Here is an 18,679-nt window from a genome sequence, read left to right on the forward strand (position 1 = left end):
AAATAGAGGAAACCAGTAAAAGCATGTTAAATGCTAAACACTGAACTCTTCTTCATTCTTGCAACTCTCCAAACCTGCTCTTTCCTTCTTCAGTACAGAACATGTATTTAACCCATTTCTCAGACCAAAAAAATCTTTGAGTTGTCCATAACTTTTCTCTCACATCTCACATCAATGGCATCTACTGACTATACTTTTAAACCTATATTAAATCCAGCCATCTCGCCCACCTCCACCCATCCCACACCCGTCCAAGCACCTCATCTCTTGACAAGACCAGTCCCCTAAATGGCCTGTTTCCAGTCATGGCTTCCTATCATCTCTTCAAAGTATTCAAAGAAGCCAGAGTGGTCCTTATTCCTTAAACATAAATCATACCATACACCTGTGCCTACTCAAGGACTTTCAAATGACTTCGCAGTACATTTGAGAAAAAAATCTAAAATCCCAAAACTCTTACCTAAAACCTTCCAAAGGCTCCCCAATATACTCAAAAATAAAATCCAAATCCAAGACCCATGGCCCTACCCCAGCACAAACATTTTACATAAATTGGCCTTTAGCCCAGCCACAAACCCTCAGTGCACTGCAGCCATGCTGGCCTCCTTGCTGCTTCTCTTCCCTTAGGAACACGGCATGAAATCTGTTTGCTCTGCAGACAGCAGTCTTTCTCCAGAATCCTGCATGGTTCTTTTGTCACTGTGTCAAACCTCTTCTCAAATTTTACCTTTCACCCAGGCCAACCCTGACCACTCTGTATAGAGCAGCAGGCTTTGTCACAATCTTTTTTTTGGTTTTCTTTTTCTTCAAAGTCCTTATCACTTCCTAAAACTACCTACCTATGTGTTTGCTCTCTATCTCCCAAATAAGAATGACAGCTTCAGGAATAGTGTCTAGCAAATAGAAGGCACTCAATATTATTAAAATTAATCACTGAATCAAAGTAACAGAGATACCTGGGAACAAACTGAGGGTTGCTGGAGGGGAAGAGGTGGAGGGACAGGGTAACTGGGTGATGGGATGAACACTGAGTGTTACATGCAACTGATGAATCACTAAATTCTACATCTGAAACCAATGATGTACTATCTGTTGGCTAATTGACTTGAAATTAAACAAAAACAAAAACAAAGATACCTACAAGGTAGAATAATGAGCAAAAAAGGACACTGTCAATTCTGTTGGGGGAAAAGGAAAATTTCAGGGAAGCAGATCAAGTGGACACCATGGTGTGAGTCTTAGGAATTTATAAAGACTATTTTTTCATTTTTGTATCCCCAGCACCTCACAAAATTCTTGGCCCAAAATTTGTGCTTAAAAAAATATTTCCTAACTGGGGTGCCTGGGTATCTCATTCAGTTTAGTGTCCAATTCTTGATTTCACATCAAGTCATTGTCTCAGGATTGTGAGATCAAGCCCTGTGTCAGGCTCACATGCTGGGTGTGGAGCCTGCCTAAAATTCTCTCTCCCCCTCTCTCTCTGCCCTTACCCTCCCTCTCTCTCTCTCAAAGAAAATAAATTCCCAATTTTATAGAGCGTTCACTTCTTTCCACTAGTATGTATAAAAATATGCTTTATTTGGTGGAGAATATTGTACTTATTCTGCACCACAACAGTCCAAGATAAAGCCTAATCAAGAAAACTAGAATACATATTATTATTACAGCAATCTGGCCGTGCTATGATCTAATCAACTCCTGCTTCACACTCCCTACTCCAGTTACATACCTGCTCATAAGTAAAGGTGTACATAAATATATTTCCCTGGAGATATGCAAATACTCTATGACCATCCGTTCATCATTTGAGCTCCTATTGTGTTATACTAAATACACAAGACACAAAAGTGAGCAAGCCTCTTTGTTTTCGAAGATGCAGCCCCTCTTTATGAAATGCTCACCCCACCCTACCCTTTGTGGTCCTGAGAAAACATATGTATACTCTTCCAGACTCATACCAAACAGCATTCCTCTGTAAAGATTTATCAATGCTGCCTCACCAAGAAATAACTGAAAACTCCCACCCCTATGCTTTCACATGACGTTCCAAAAGTCTCCAATTAAATACTCATATTAAATATTTTGTCAAGTTTTCAAATATATGTCACCAATACATAAACTGTAATGGAATAAACATGGTCTCTGGAGTCAGATTTGGAATCAAATCCCAGCTTCATAACTTATTAGCTGTATGGCACCAGAAAAACTATGTTACAAATCTGATCCCCAATTAGATCAGTGAGAAATGGAGGGTGAAGTGAAATAACAAAGTAACCTATTTATGTAATTTCATAAATATCTACCAGAGGCCTTGATATTTAATGAGAACTCAGTGTTTAGTTTGCTCTGTCCCACTAGACCAAGGATTCTCAACCACAGTTATTTGCACCCAAGGGGACATTTGACGTCTGGAGACACTTGATTGTCAGAACTAGACAGGTGCGTCTACGGCCATACCACCCTGAACGCGCCCGATCTTGTCTGATCTCGGAAGCTAAGCAGGGTCGGGCCTGGTTAGTACTTGGATGGGAGAACTAGACAGGTGCAACTTGCCAGCGGTACTGCTAAACATCCACAATCCACAGGACATTCCTCACCAAAAACATCTGTTCCTTCTCCACAGAGTTGGAACAAATAATCTTAAGATCTTTGTTGAATCAGAAAAGACCCTGAATAGCCAGGAAATGTTGAAAAAGAAAACCAATGCCAAGAGCATCAAATGCCAGATTTCAAGCTGGGTTACAAAGCTGTGATCATCAAGACAGTATGGTCCTGGCACAAAAATAGACACCTTGATAAATGGAACAGGATAAAGAACCCAGAAATGGGCCCTCAACTCTATGGTCAACTAATATTTGACAAAGCAGGAAAGAATATCCACTAGAAAAAGAACAGTCTCTTCAATAAATGATGCTGGGAAAATTGGACCCCCACGTGCAAAAGAATGAAACTAGACCATTCTCTTACACCATACACAAAGATATACTCAAAATGGATGAAAGATCTAAATGCGAGACAAAAAATAAATAAATAAATAAAAATAAAAAAAATAAAAAATAAAAAATAAATAAATAAATAAATAAATGCGAAACAAAAATCCATCAAAATCCTAGAGGAGAACACAGGCAACACCCTTTTTGAACTCAGCCACAGCAACTTCTTGCAAGATACATCTATGAAGGCAAAAGAAATAAAAGCAAAATGAACTACTGGGACTTAATCGGGATAAAAAGCTTCTGCACAGCAAAAGAAACAGTCCACAAAACTAAAAGACAACCTACAGGATGGGAGAAGATAGTTGCAAATGACCTATCAGATAAAGGGCTAGTATCCAAGATCTATAAAGAACTCATTAAACCTCAACAGCAAAGAAACAAACAATCCAATCATGAAGTGGGCAAAAGACATGAACAGACATTTCACCAAAGACGACACAGACATGGTCAACAAGCACATGAGAAAATGCTCCACATCACTTGCCATCAGGGAAATACAAATCAAAACCACAATGAGATACCACCTCACACCAGGAAAATGGTGAAAATTAACAAGACAGGAAACCACAAATGTTGGAGAGGATGTGGAGAAAGGGGAACCCTCTTGCACTGTTGGTGGGAATGTGAAATGGTACAGCCACTCTGGAAAACTGTGTGGAGGTTCCTCAAAGAGTTAAAAATAGATCTGCCCTATGACCCAGCAATTGCACTGTTGGGGATTTACCCCAAAGATACGGATGCAGTGAAAAGCCAAGACACCTGCACCTCAATGTTTATAGCAGCAATGTCCACATTGGCCAAACTGTGGAAGGAGCCTCGGTGTCCATCGAAAGATGAATGGATAAAGAAGATGTGGTCTATATATATAATGGAATATTACTCAACCATCAGAAAGGATGAATACTCACCATTTGCTTCGATGTGGATGGAACTGGAGGGTATTATGCTGAGTGAAGTAAATCAATTGGAGAAGGACAATCATCATATGGTTTCACTCATACAGGGAATATAAGAAATAGTGAAAGGGATTATAAAGGAACTGAGTGGGAAAAATTAGAAAGGGAGACAAAGCATGAGAGACTCCTAGCTCTGGGAACAAAGGGTTGCAGAAGGGGAGGTGGGCGGGGGGTAGGGGTAACTTGGCGATGGGCACTGAGGGCAGCACTTGATGGGGATGAGCACTGGGTGTTATAATGAACTTCTAAAAAACAAAAATCAAAAACAAACAAAAAAAACTGGTCCAAAATGTCTACAGCACTGAGGCTGAGAACCGCATGCCAAAAGATGACAGTATCTTCATGTTTATTTCTTCACTATGCTGTGCATGGCACTGTAGGTGCTCAAGAGATTCCTGCTGAAGGAATCAAGGAGAGTCCAAGTATGTGCCTCTCAGAAACTATTCCTGCCCCACTAAGATCTATTAAGTGGGAGAAAAGACAAAAAATATCCAATACTCCATAAAAGTGTTCAAAACTAATTTGCACATTGCATACAGAATGGGGAGTAAACAACACAGAAAGAAAGACACAATAAAGAAAGACACAATAAAGACAGGGACTTATGAGTGGGGAATCAAAGGATGACTTAGAGTTTTCTAATAAGAGGGAACAGAAGGGTGACTGGGTGGCTCAGTGGTTGAGTATCTGCTGGCTCAGGGCATGATCCTGGGGTCCAGGGATCAAATTCCATATTAGACTCCCCACAGGGAGCCTGCTTCTCCAGCTGCCTATGTCTCTGCTTTTCTCTGTCTCTCATGAATAAATAAATAACCCCCCCCCAAAAAAAATAAATAAATAAAAATAAGGGAAGAGATACCAGTGCATGGAGGTACATTCAGAATTCAGGGTATAGGTAGTGGGGGCCACAGTCTGTCAGGTTAGCTACAGTATGATTAGGCCTGGTTTCTGTGCTAAGGAGATAGACAATGTGGCCATAAGAGTTGGTTCTAAACAGGAAAACGATGTGATGGCAAAGTGCTGAGCCAGAAGACCTAGGAAATGACCAAAGCTAACAACCAGCCCATCAGCCTGCTAACTCTCTAAGAATCTGACTCTCGAAGACAAGCAAAGGACAGAGGACCCTTTGATTAGAAGCTCCTTTAAGATCCATGCATGTAATATGAAAGAAAAAGGGAAAAAAAAGAAATAACATTCTATCTTTCCAAATGCTTTTAGAATGAATAATAAATACCACAAATTAATGAATTCCTCTAAAGGTTTGCAAAGTAAATTTTGTAATGTAGTCATTTAGCAAACCATAATTTCCAAAGACATACTGATGCTATTCCATTAGCCTCCCCACAAAAAAATCAAATTTAGAAAACAAAGCCCTTAAAATATTCTAATGTAATAAACTCAGGATAGTCATATATTCAAAAATATAATGTCATACTTGTTTAAGAATAATTGCTTGCTTGCAGAATTTCTGTGCAATGTTTGCAACTTGCTGTATTTTGGCAGGAATAACAAAGCCAAGTGCAGAAAGCTGACGAACTTCTCTCAGAAGAATCACCAAGCGATCTGAATAATGTACTTTTAATGATCCATCATTAGGATCCAATTCCATAATTCGACTATTAGCCTCGATACTACAAAATAAAATTACTTTTTAATATTCACATTCTCACTCTTTGAACAGATGAAAAATGCAATAATTTTTACAACTTTTCTGTAATTATAGTTTTCAAGCAATCTTTTCTTCATATAGTACCTCACAATTTAGATCTTGGTAATAAACTACAATATCCAAAAATCTATCATTACATTAATATTCCAACCAAGTCATTTCTGATAACAAAATCAATCTCTTAGTCTTCAGCTAAGACTCAAAACTGGCATCATACCACAGAGAGAAAAGGCTTGATATTCTTTTTCAAAAGGGTACTCTTATATATTGAGTCTGTCAACTTGGTTCTTTGATACTTTTGTTAAAGGATTGATGATAAAGAACATCAAAATGGGAGGAGTAGAGATATTCAAATGTTTCATTCCCTCTACTCTTTGTTTAGCGAAGGACTGTCCTTAGTGTCTCCTGTAAATGCTACAATAGCAATTTTTAAATCAGGGCACTCGAGTCAGGATGATCGTGAAAATATTGAGCCAAATTACTCAAAAACTACTATATTTTCATGACTTCTCTTTCAGGATCAGTTTTACATAATACTTATTCCTTCAGATCACTTTCACAATTAAGAAACTTGGGTCTTAGAAAGTAAGCTACTGAAAAGCAAAGAACAAATTTATTTTACCCACCTAACAATGCATATAAGAAAGCCTAATAAAAAGTAGATACTTTAAAGTGGCTTAGAATAATGATTTAACCCCAACTTTCCTATAACATAAAGCCTATCAAAAATTTCGAATGGTGATTTTTTTGCCTTAATTTGAAACTAATCTTCAAAAGTACTTTCTACATACCAGCATATCCTGAAATATATTTTAAAACACACCAATTCTATGGAGCAATAAGGGTTTAGCCCAGAAAAAAAGCAGGAGTCAGAAGATTTCATTGCCAAATAGGATACAGTGGGTTGAATAAAGTTGAACAGGATTCTTTTCAGAGGCCTCAGTCCCCCAGCATGCTATCATACATAGTGGAATTCCACCAGAGCTGCAGTGGTAAAAGTGTGAACATTTTCCAAAATCAGCCGACTACAGAACTCTTTTTTTGGCCTGGAGCACCTGTCATATTTTAGGTTCATGGTAGGAAGGGAAAGAGTTAAATGGCATACATAAAAAGGTAGAAAAACACATATGAATACCAGTAGCAAAACATATGGGAGAGGAAAGCTGAATTTTAAAATGAAAATCTGCAGACCTGAGAAACACACGAGAAGCAACGGGGGGCATGGGGGGGATAATCAACTAATTATCTTCAAAGCTCCAACTTTAATGACTTAAAAGTTAATCAAAAACTAACAAAAAATGTTGTAAGGAGCAACAGCAAGTTTGGAGAAAGGAGAGAACAGAGAAAATTAATTCCATCTTGCCACTTAGATTATTAACATAAGAAACAAGATTCTTGCACCGACCTCACTGTTTAGTGTATCGATACTTACCACAAACCAGACCTGGAATCAGACAAACCAGACTGAATATCCCTGGACCAGTCATCAAATTGTTCTTGTTCATACAGTTTAAACTGGTCTAACAGATCTTCAGCACTTCGATGGAAAGACCGAAATCCAGACAAGTCAAATAGAAGAGCCTCAGCAATCTTGAGAGTATCATCCACCTTAAAAAGACAAATTAACAAAAATATTGCAAGAAAATATTATTACAAAATTAGTATGAAATGAACCACCTTCTCCAACCTGCAATTCAGAAATTACTTTCCCATTCAACTATAAACAGCAGAAGAGGAGATGTCCCTGTGAATGTAAGATCAGCCCCTATTTTGCTTCTGACTTGTACCACCTCAGAAGAGCAAAACAGAGGTAACACATATAAGGCATAATCAGAAGGGTAACATGGGGAAAATTCAGATGAGACCCCCTACGTACTCAGCAACACTCCTCTACACGTTCAGCAATTATGTGGTCATTGGCTAAGTGCTCTGGTGAGGAGCTCACACAGTATCTGCCAATCTGAATGGCAATTAGAGGGAAGAAATGCCTCTCTTCCACAACTGTACAAAGAACATGAGAGCACTTTGGAAAGATGACAAGATTGGGTAGAATATTCCAGATAACAGAACAAAAATACAACCTTGAATAACTCTCAAACATACTAGCCTTGATAATACTGTCTGCTTGCTCTTAATCACAAACCATAACCAATTAATATCCATTACATAAGCCAATGGAAGACACTGTACCACATGTTAACTAGTGAGTACACAAGAATCTTAGATCAAGTTTGAGAATACCAAAATATTAAAATAATAGCTGTTAAATCCATAAATTGCTAATACTACCCTAGGCAATGTCATAATTATATTTCACCTTTCCTTTAATTTCCTTTCAACCTAGAGTTACCTACATACATATACTTGCAGATAGGCTTTGCAACTACCAAGGTTTTGCAATGATAATCTCAAAGGATTAAAAAAAATCCTTTGAAAACACGTATAAGATGATATCCTCTTAGATATTTTTTCAAAAGGCCCTTTACCTAGAATGACTGACTGCATCTGAATGATAAATGATGTGCTAGTGATTTCTACATAGAAGATGAGCAGACCACTTGAACCCTCAAGCCTCCTCTGTACATTTTTTCAGAATTCTACATTTCACATGAAAATTAGATATGCCAAGGAAAACAGGGAATTTTTTTCATGTTTTCACTAGAGGCTCTAGAATGCCTTCCATATTAACTTAGCACATTTTACAATTAACATCTTCAACATCTCTTAAACCTGATACCTTCAGTTCCAACTGGTGAACCCAAACTATATTATTAACAACTTCCGAAAGGTTTTTGCCAGAAAGCGGCCCAGATGCTTCACCAGGAACTCCTCGGCATCGATTCTCAAAGTCTAACCGAAAATCTGTAAAATTTAAAACAAATAAATTATTACACATATTCAGCAAAGATTTCCTAAGTGCCTTCCATGCACCAAGTACTAAGTGAAAGGTTATATTTAGAAAAATCTTAAGACTTGGTCCTTTACTCTTAGGGACCTTACCATGCATCAAATGAGACAGGGAAAAAAATAACTAGTTAATTTTAAAAATCTGTAATTTATAACAAAAATATTACATTAATCGTCAGCATATATAAAATAGGCTTAATTCCAACTGGTATACAAGAAAAAGAACCTACAAAATATTTTCTCAAGCAAACACTATAATATCCAATAAACTTTTACCTTTAACGGAGTCCACAAGTCTTGCCAGTAAAGCTTCTCTTTCTAACATCAATTCTTTACTTATAGTTGGACGCTTCACCAACTCTTTGTATTTCAGAAATGCTTGAAGAAGCTAACATAAAATAAGTACATGTTCATCCTAAGTCGATCAACTTGGTAAATAAATATTTCCAAAAATAGCTTAAGGGATATATTAAAAGTAAAATATTTCAATATTTTACCTGCTGTGGACTATCTTGAATTTCTGAAATATAATTTTTCAATTTTGCTGCTATTTTTTGCTCTGCAGGTGCAATAATTTTTTCATATTGAGACACTGCAGCTTTCCATAAAGGCTAAACAAATTAACAATATTATTAGACTTTTAACATTTTCAATATCTGTCTTTGAGAACAACACAAACAGGAAATTATATAGGCAAAAACATGTATCCGACCTCGGTATACGGATTATACTGCACAGGATTCAGGCCAGTAAAAGGTTCAAATACTCGAGTCAAGCATATGATTTTCTCTTCACTGGCAGGTAAAAAATAAAGAAGCTTCTCATGAATTGTTCTAACAGCCAAGACCTAAAACATAGAATATTAGAACAACAAATTTATTTAAAGTGATAAATCTTCAAAAATAGGCCTAGAATCTCAAGAGTTTCTTTAAACTACTTCTCTGAAATGAATGCAACAAACTGTCATATTGAGAATTACTATTCATCAATAGTCAAAGTGGCATTCAAAGATAGTATCACATCATCACATTGATAAATTAATGTGCTCAAACCTGGTGAAAATACACAAAATCTAAACATGGTTAAGCTATGTTTAACATTCATCCAAGTAACATTTTAGAGTCCTCAATATAATAAAAACCCTTGATTTTCATTCTGTGTTAAACGGCACTTCTAACAATGAAATGTTACACTCTATTATGTATAATTTACAAACAGGTGGAAAACAAATTATTGGATTTTGTATTTAAAACTTCCACCAACAGTGGCATCTCAGGGTCGTGAGTTCAAGCCCCATGCTGAGTGTACAGCCTACTTTTAAAAAAATTTTATACAGTTTAAATAAATGTGTGGCATTCACACATTCAAATAATTAAATAATACTTCCAACAACAATTAAAAGGTAATCAAAAACCTTAAAAAACACTATGAACTTCTATTTGAGTTAGAAAGAGGAGTATCAACTACTGATTTTTCTCTCAGAGAACAAAAATACCAATATAACAACCTGTCTACTGAGAAGGCTTAAAAACATTAATAGTAAATGACATTTAGCACTTTCCCCAACCAGATTATTGTTGCTAAATGCCATTTTCCACTGGAAAAACCAGGCTCTTGAGAGAAAGGACTAATTCTAGGAAAATGTCCAAGATGGACTGGTACCTTTGGGCGGGGGGGGTTAAAAGTAAGGAAGTTATCGAAGAAATACCGGATGCATACAAAACTAACCCAAGAGCCAACGTACATGGCCACTCACTGCTCAAAGACGAACAGTCTGATGACAGTAACAACTACAATAGATTGAAACTCATTAAATATAAAAACTCATAACTTTGTAATGATACTAGCAAAAAACATTCCATTAACTGCCTAGGGAACTTACTAAGACACTAACTGATTGTTCGTTGTTCTAAAAAGTAATAAATAAAAGGAAACAGGAATGATGTGTGCTGCCATTCCTGTACAAACGTTATTTCAGGGTAGCTAAGACACGGATGACAAGAAGTTCTTCCATAATCACGAAGAAATGCAAAGAGAAAAACAGAACCGGAATATCACTAAGTCCCAATTCCCACCATCATCAATGGCTGATAAATCACTAAGACCACGCCGAAGAACAAGCATCAGAGAGAGAGCAGAGAGCAGTGAATGCACTGGCCGCAGGAAACCAACAGGCCAGCCCCCAGCAGTAACGCACAGGAATTACAGAGCACCCAGGAAGCACGCAATTCGAGCAGACCAACTCTAGAACACCTTACACCATACAGGATGACACTATCAAAGTACTGTCGGTGTTGAGTGTGACAGTGGTTCTGTGGTTAAGCTTTAAGGGTATAAGTATATAATTTCTTGGCTTGGCTTTAAAACTACTCCCAGAAGAGGGAAGGCAGGGGAGACGAAGACAGAACCAGAAGTGAGTCATGCCAATGGCTGCTGTAATCGAGTGACAGATACACTGATGTTTGTTATACTGTTTCACTTCAGTGAGGGTTTTAAAAATTTTTTTAATGAAAAAGGTTTTAAAAAAAACCCCAAAGAACTATAAGCACAAAGTGTCAAAGTCATCTTTGTAATCATTGCAATCCTCATTTTGCCTGTCCCTCAAAGCTAAAAATTTAAGTTCTATCCTGAAACGTGTAACCTACATAAATCAAACAGCTCTTCCAAATATCTCCACTGAGTACTCCCTAAAAGCTGTCCCCGCTTCATAACAATTTCAAGATAGCCAAGAAAATGTCAGAGAGGGTCCATACCTGGACAGGTGGGCTGCTTATCTTTTTCACAAGAACAAAACAGAAGTTCACAACTTCCAGGGTGAATAGCCACACGCCAAAGAGAAAGCAAGCAGGGGGGAACCAGTACTTACTTGTTCCCCACTGGGTACGTCACATGACTGCCCTAAATTATCTCACATGAACTTTAATTCTTTTTCTCTCCCAAAAACAATCTCTCAGGGGTGCACTGCTTACTAACCATAAAATATGTTCACAAACAAGTGAGGACCTACTTCACACTTCACGTCAAAGACCCAAATGATCAAATGGTACCTCTTCAAGGCGTTTGCCAAGTTTCTCAAGTGTTTCGGGGACGTATTTCTCATTTTTCCATGGATGAGGAACATAGCGCTGCCACACCTGACCTGTGAGGTGATTACAGACAATCACCCACTGTTCACAAATTGAAATACCAGCTTTCAGGTTGTCTTTCACGAGATAATAAGGATCTCCCCAAAAATTCAAAGTTCCCAACTTTTTCTGTACAAATCTTCCAAATGAACCACCTAATAAAACAGAAAGCAAAATTTGTAATGAAAAATTAATTTTTTAATGAAAAAAAATTTTTACTAATTATAGAATACATGCTATGACAAAACTTAATGTATAAATTAGCACACTAAGGATCTATAAAATACCATATGCACATCCTTAGATGCAAAAACAAATATTTTTCAAAACACACATGCACACACACATTCCTCTGTATTTTTGGATCTTTCAATATATCATGTGCATCTTTCAAGTGTAGAAGTATGTACAATTTTTTTCAAAAGGCTGCAGTGCCTAGTGTATAGATGTAGCATTATGTAACCCATTCTCAACTGCTATGTTTCCTACCCCTACAACTGATGCTGAAATAAATACACATATACCTTATGTACTTGTCAAATATTTCCTGAGAATAATAAAAAGAATGGTATTTTCTAGGTCAAAAAGTATATGCAATTTAAATACTAACAAATAGGGATCTCTGGGTGGCTCAGTGGTTTAGCGCCTGCCTTTGGCCCAGGGCGCAATCCCGGAGTCCCGGGATCGAGTTCCGCATCAGGCTCCCGGCATGGAGCCTGTTTCTCCCTCTCCCTGTGCCTCTGCCCCTCTCTCTCTCTCTATCATAAATAAATAAATCTTAAAAAAATAATAAAATAATAAATAAATACTAACAAATAAACCAATACATATTAAAGACTTTTGAAATCATTACAAAATAAAGTTTAAATTAGTATATGTATAGGGACTAAAAATCTATGTAAACTTGCATTAATGGTCAAAGAATTTGAGACTAAGATTTAAATTAGCCAACTATATACAAACTTCTATTTAAATAATCCTGTACAATTTGCTCTAAGCAATACTCTGAGCAACAATTCTTACACTGAGGAGCATTTTTAGTAAGGGCTTGAAGGAAAAACAAGAGAACAAAAGTAAGACAGATTCCAAAGTTTTACAAGCTCTCTTCTTTACCAGTACCTATGATATCTAAGAGATGTAACATCCGTGACTCGGGATAGTGATCATGCTCCGTTTGTCTCCATACATCATCTACAACATCCCGAGTAGTCTCCACCAAGTCAACCACTTCTGGTAAGGACAGACTGTCCAAGTTATAAAATTCCTAAAACCAAAAGGCATTCATTTTTAGACATAATGATAACCATATCTTCAGCAACACAGTCACCATGCTCCCAGATTTTTCGGCTGCTACAGTTCTAAAACCCGCCATATCACTTTCTCCTCTTCCTTCTACCAGATGATGAGTTACATCTTTACGCAAATACCCTACAAGTTCCTTTACAAATTTCAGGAAAGCCAGAAGAAAAAATAGGAATTGCAAAGTCTATTGATTTATTTTTCCCTTGGCCTATTTTTCTTAAAGTCTGGATTCACTTCTTGCAGCTACTGAAAGGAGGCAGTCCTAATGCCATTCAGACATTACCCACTGTAGTTCACAAATGTCGTCAACTTGTGGACTGCACTGCATATTACCAGTAACACCATCAAAGTTCAAGCTTTGTTATTTTACATTCCATCATTACGACAAAAAGAAGTGTAAAACCATCTCAAACTTCATTAAAATGATATTGAAATATTAGGAACAGGGCAGCCCCCATGGTGCAGCGGTTTAGCGCCGCCTGCAGCCCAGGGCGTGATCCTGGAGACCCTGGATCGAGTCCCACGTCAGACTCTCCGCATGGAGCCTAATTCTCCCTCTGCCTGTGTCTCTGCCTCTCTCTCTGTGTGCGTCTCTATGAATAAATAAATAAAATCTTTAAAAAAAAAAAAAAAGAAAAGAAAAAGAAATATTAGGAACAAATATAAAATTACTATTTATTTTGAAAAGAATAGACCATTTTGTAACCATACTTAAAATGGTCACTTATTTAATCTCTAGGAATATTTCAAAGAAAAATCAATCAAGCATAAAACTAAGACTTTTCATATTTCAGATTATTTCGAAATGCTCATTTGAATAAACTGAACATCCCTTCTAAAGAACCTGTTACTCTCACATTGAAAAAAACCTGTTAGTACATTAGCCTTTTGCTTTTCCCTATCTATGGGCAGAAAAGTAATTATGTTTTTGAGAAAAATATTTACTAGAGATTAGAATCTTTCTTGAAAGTTTCTTTCTTGAAATCTTTCTTGAAAGTTGTAGTACGCATGTTAAATGCACACTTTAAGGAAACCCTGCTACATAAAAAGGATATATTTTGTTTACAACCAAAAAGTAATAATTTTAAAACGAAGGCAAATCTAGTGAAAACTGAATCCTAACGTAATTTTATTATCAAAAGCCTGACATATAACTATATAAGAATCACATACTCTTGCAATTGTTTCAAATAATTCTTTAAAATAATTGGCTCTTTCTTTACTAATCTGTTTATTTCCACGATGAGCTTGTTCTACCCAAAACTGGAACTCATCACTTGGTGTAAGAATACCTGAAAAGGTAAGAAGGAAAAAAAAAAGAAGTATCAGTTCAAAATGAAAAGTCAGAACAATTAACAGTACCAAATTAATACTTCCCAAGTTTGTGGCTCAGTAGGTTTCCCACTATGTTTTTGTAAATCATCCATATCTACACCATCAGTCTATAATTTCTTGCTTCTCCTACACAAGGCTTTCCATTACCAGTCATATTAGTGAGTAACATCCAAATCAGAAATGATTACAAGTGAATCAATAAATGCCCACTATGGGATCCCTGGGTGGCACAGCGGTTTGGCGCCTGCCTTTGGCCCAGGGCGCAATCCTGGAGACCCGGGATCGAATCCCACGTTAGGCTTCCGGTGCATGGAGCCTGCTTCTCCCTCTGCCTGTGTCTCTGCCTCTCTCTCTCTCTGTGTGTGACTATCATAAATAAATAAAAAAAAATTAAAAAAAAAAAAATGCCCACTATTTGGGGGCACCTGGGTGACTCAGTGGTTGAGCACTTGCCTTTGGCTCAGGGCGTAATCCCAGAGTCCTAGGATCGAGTCCCACATTAGGCTTCCACAGGAGCCTGTTTCTCCCTCTGCCTATGTCTCTCTGCCTCTCTGTGTCTCTCATGAATAAATAAAATATTTAAATAAATAAATGCCCACAATTTAATATTAAAGTAAAAGCAAATTAAAGTAATTTTACTTCTCAATTTGCTTTTATATTTCCCAATGAACTGGGAAATATATTTGCTTAGTCACATGCTGGAAAAGTGCACTATTCTTCCTGAGTCTATGGTATTCAGAAAGCATTTGATTTACTATTCAAGTATAAAACTGTAACCAGCATTATAAAATAATGATTAGTGTAGGTCATGCATTTCATATTAATTGTTCATATGAATAATATTTACATCTACAATAAAATAATTAGCTTCAAATAAGATGCATTTTTTAAAAATTCAATTATCTTTGCAAAGTAGACAATCAGGATCAATCTTCATTATTCATGGATGCTCGATTTATGAATTCATCCATTTCCTAACATTTATTTGTAATCTAAAATCAATGCTTGCAATGCTTTTGTGGTCCTTCACAGACATGCACAGAGCAATGAAACATTTGAGTTGCCACATATATACGTCCCCAGCTAAGGCTGAACAAAGCGACACTACCTTGTTTCCTATCTTCTACTATGAACAAATATCCTTTGTGTAAACTACTCAGTTGGATGTTTTTCTCATTTTTTGTACTTTTTATTGGTCATTTCTCTGTTTAAAATGGCCCCCAAGCATAGTGAAGTCCAATGTTGCAAGGACAAAACACTATGATGTGACTTACAGAGAAAATACTGGAGTTAGGGAAGTTCCATTCAGGCATGAGTTACAGCGCTGCAGGCCATGAGGCCTATGTTAATTAATCAACAATGTATATTAAATAAAGTGTCTTTAAACAGAAACATATAAAATAAGGTGACATGTTGAATGGCCGACAAAAATGTTATGGCCAGAGGCTCACTGGAACCTAACCTGGTTTTTTCTCTAAAAGCAAGGGCTCAGTATTTACTAATTCAGCATTCACAGGCAGTTTACAGAACATAACTACTGCAAATAAGAGGCAATTATATTTTCTATGTCCACACATTGCACATTGTTAAAGATTATATTCTCCTCTTCTCAAAATCCATGTAAATCTATTCATTTAAAAGAAGTTCAAGCTCAGAGAAGATCCAAAAGTGTGGAAATAAATCTGTGAAAAAATATATTAATTTACTAATGTACTAATAAGAAATCGTTTTGACTTTAAGCTATGGTTTTATACCTCGTGTGTCATCTTCCTTAAATTTCAGTTTTGATGAGTTAGTGTCTGATCTTCGTAGAACTATACCCAACCCAGTTTCCAGTTCACTCAAAAGATTCTGAAGTTTGGGATCAAAGTTTCTGCTCCATTCCTGATCCTAAATAAAAACAGATAAGAGCAAACATTGATCAAAAGTTTTCCAATTGGGGCGCTTGGGTGGCTCAGTCAGTGAAGCGTCTGCCTTTGGCTCAGGTCATAATCCTAGGGTCCTAGGATGAAGCCCTACCATAGGCTCCCTGCTCAGTGGGGGGGGTCTGCTTCCGCCTCTGCTACTCCCCCTGTTTATGCTCTCTCTCCTCCTCTCTCAAATAAATAAAATCTTTTAAAAAGTTTTCCAATCAAATGGGCTTCCTTAAAATACTCTTGAGAGAAATAAGTCCAAATACACCTGTCTCTCTCAAAGCCTGCCACTGCCCTCTGTCTCATAGGAAGAAAAAAAAGGCCTTTCAACAGTTAAAATTTTATAAAATCATTTACTGTATAGCAACATAAGAGCTGATGCAGATTGCATTTTTATCTTTCTCCCATTTCTCTATTCGGCAACAAAGCTAACTTTAAAATTTCTATAAATCTTTATAATATTTTAAAAACTAAAATACTAATGATATTAACAGCAAATACAATAAATATCTTTATGTTTACAAAGACATTTATACAAATACCTAGCTTAAAACAAATGACCATACAGGTACTTTAAGTCACTTACCTTTAACAACACTGGTGCAAATACTTGCCTTACTGCTTGGTAAAGAGAATTTATAGGTGATTCTAACATAGATGAGACAAGAATGTTACTATGTAGATTCTTATCAGTAATTACTTCAGGTCGCAGCTTGAAAAACACCAGCACTTTATCTTTTGTGTCAGCAAAATCAATCTAAGTGATAAACAAATGATTTTTAATGTTACCTTTATAAAAGTATTTGAAATGTTTCCTGAAAACTGTTCTATCACTGTAATGTTTATCCCTTGGTAAAAATATTTACTTTAAAATAATTACAGTATATTACAACCAATCTATCTCTGCTCTTTAGGAGTATCTGGATTTTAAAATATATCCCCACCTATATGTGATTGTATCCTAAAGCTACTGTGACAAGTGGTTTATAAACAGAAAGCACTATATAAATATTGTGGGCAGATACTGCTAACTACTCCACTCCCACCAGATTCAATAATGCTACTAAGTTGTGGGCCCCAGGAACACACTGATTAGTAGCATATGTCTCCACTCTGTTCCAGAAAGTCTGTATCAAGGATATTAATTACCCTCTTACCTGAAACCAGAGTTTTAAAATGTGCTTTTAAAGTCATATGTAAACGCAAAGCTACCAAAATAATCTTTAAGTTGTCTGTCTTCTCAATTTATCTTTATCTGAATCAAAAAATTTTCCTTAAAGTATCTGAGCATCAAACTTTTTCATTTAAGTTGTATAACTAGATTAAAGTTGGAACTAGATGAGCTAAACTGGAATTCACTAAAGCAACCATGTTTAAAATAGGTCAGTTCATAGCAATTAGTTCATCAGCTGAAAAGTGTATTACCGGAAAGAAGTTTTTGCATTATATATACATTTTCACAGTTGTTCTCATTTCTTTTTCCAGGAAGATAAGTATATGTGTTAAAAAAGCTTTCAAACAAGTTGACTGCTATGCATGAAAACACTTTATAGACGAGTGAGATTCCATGCTACTTTCCTCTTACCCTAATCATTACATTTTTAGGCACAAAGGAGAAACTGGCATTTACTTGGTATTGCTGCATTTCTCAAACTCCCATTCGCACACATTAAAATTCTATCTCTAGTATGACCATTTTATTCCAATTACAAGCAAGAATAACAAGCTATAGATATACAGATTTGAAAAATTCACCCTTTAGTCATTAAATAGTACATACCCTTGTACTCTCTTCCTCCCACCTAAAGAAAGAAAATTCAGAAAATATACATTTCATCATTATACTGAGAAGAGTAACCACAGTTACTGGCTAAGGCTCCCTGGCATCAGTCAGGATGGCGAGCTTTGTCCTAAGCAAAGTCAGAGCTAACGCAAAGCTCAGTTGGCTACAGCTGTTCCTCATTCTTGAGAAAAGGGAAACAAAACTAGCAGTCCCAGCTACATCTCCTGCCAGGTTCTCTATCAATGGCAAATACTATTTTCCCTCAACTGACAAAATTTTGGTAGCTTTTAATTCAAAGTACAAAGCTGTTCTCCTTTGAGGTTGCAAAATAACTCTAGCACCTCCTGGGATCCATCAGGCATCAGCCTACCACAACCAGCTGCACAGCCCACAAGCTAAAATAGGTTTTTTAAAAAAATGAAAACAGGAGCCCCTGGCTGGCTCAGTTAGGAGAGCTTGCTACTCTTGATCTGGGCATTGTGGGTTCGAGCCCCACGTTGGGTGTAGAGACCACCTGAAATCCTTTAAAAAAAAAATTTTTTTTTCATGACAAAAATTATATGAAATTCAATTATCAGTGTCTATATATAAAGTTTCCTTAGAACATAGTAATATTCATTTGCACATCATCTAGGACTGCTTCCATACTACAACCACGGAGCTGTAGCTTCTACAGAGACCTTATGGCCTACA

General features: G+C 36.7%; 1 protein-coding gene across 1 annotated transcript in view; it reads right to left on the reverse strand.

The window, feature by feature from the left end:
- The window catches only part of DYNC2H1 (dynein cytoplasmic 2 heavy chain 1), a 339,893-nt gene that overhangs the window by 319,997 nt on the left and 1,217 nt on the right, over positions 1-18,679 (reverse strand). Inside the window, 11 exon segments of the mRNA XM_025465708.3 lie at positions 5,388-5,583; positions 7,054-7,229; positions 8,359-8,483; positions 8,805-8,916; positions 9,026-9,139; positions 9,241-9,375; positions 11,576-11,808; positions 12,773-12,917; positions 14,129-14,247; positions 16,045-16,180; positions 16,790-16,960. Of these exon segments, the coding sequence (XP_025321493.3) occupies positions 5,388-5,583; positions 7,054-7,229; positions 8,359-8,483; positions 8,805-8,916; positions 9,026-9,139; positions 9,241-9,375; positions 11,576-11,808; positions 12,773-12,917; positions 14,129-14,247; positions 16,045-16,180; positions 16,790-16,960 (1,662 nt within the window).

Source organism: Canis lupus, chromosome 5, assembly GCF_003254725.2.
Source record: "Canis lupus dingo isolate Sandy chromosome 5, ASM325472v2, whole genome shotgun sequence".
NCBI lineage: Eukaryota > Metazoa > Chordata > Mammalia > Carnivora > Canidae > Canis > Canis lupus.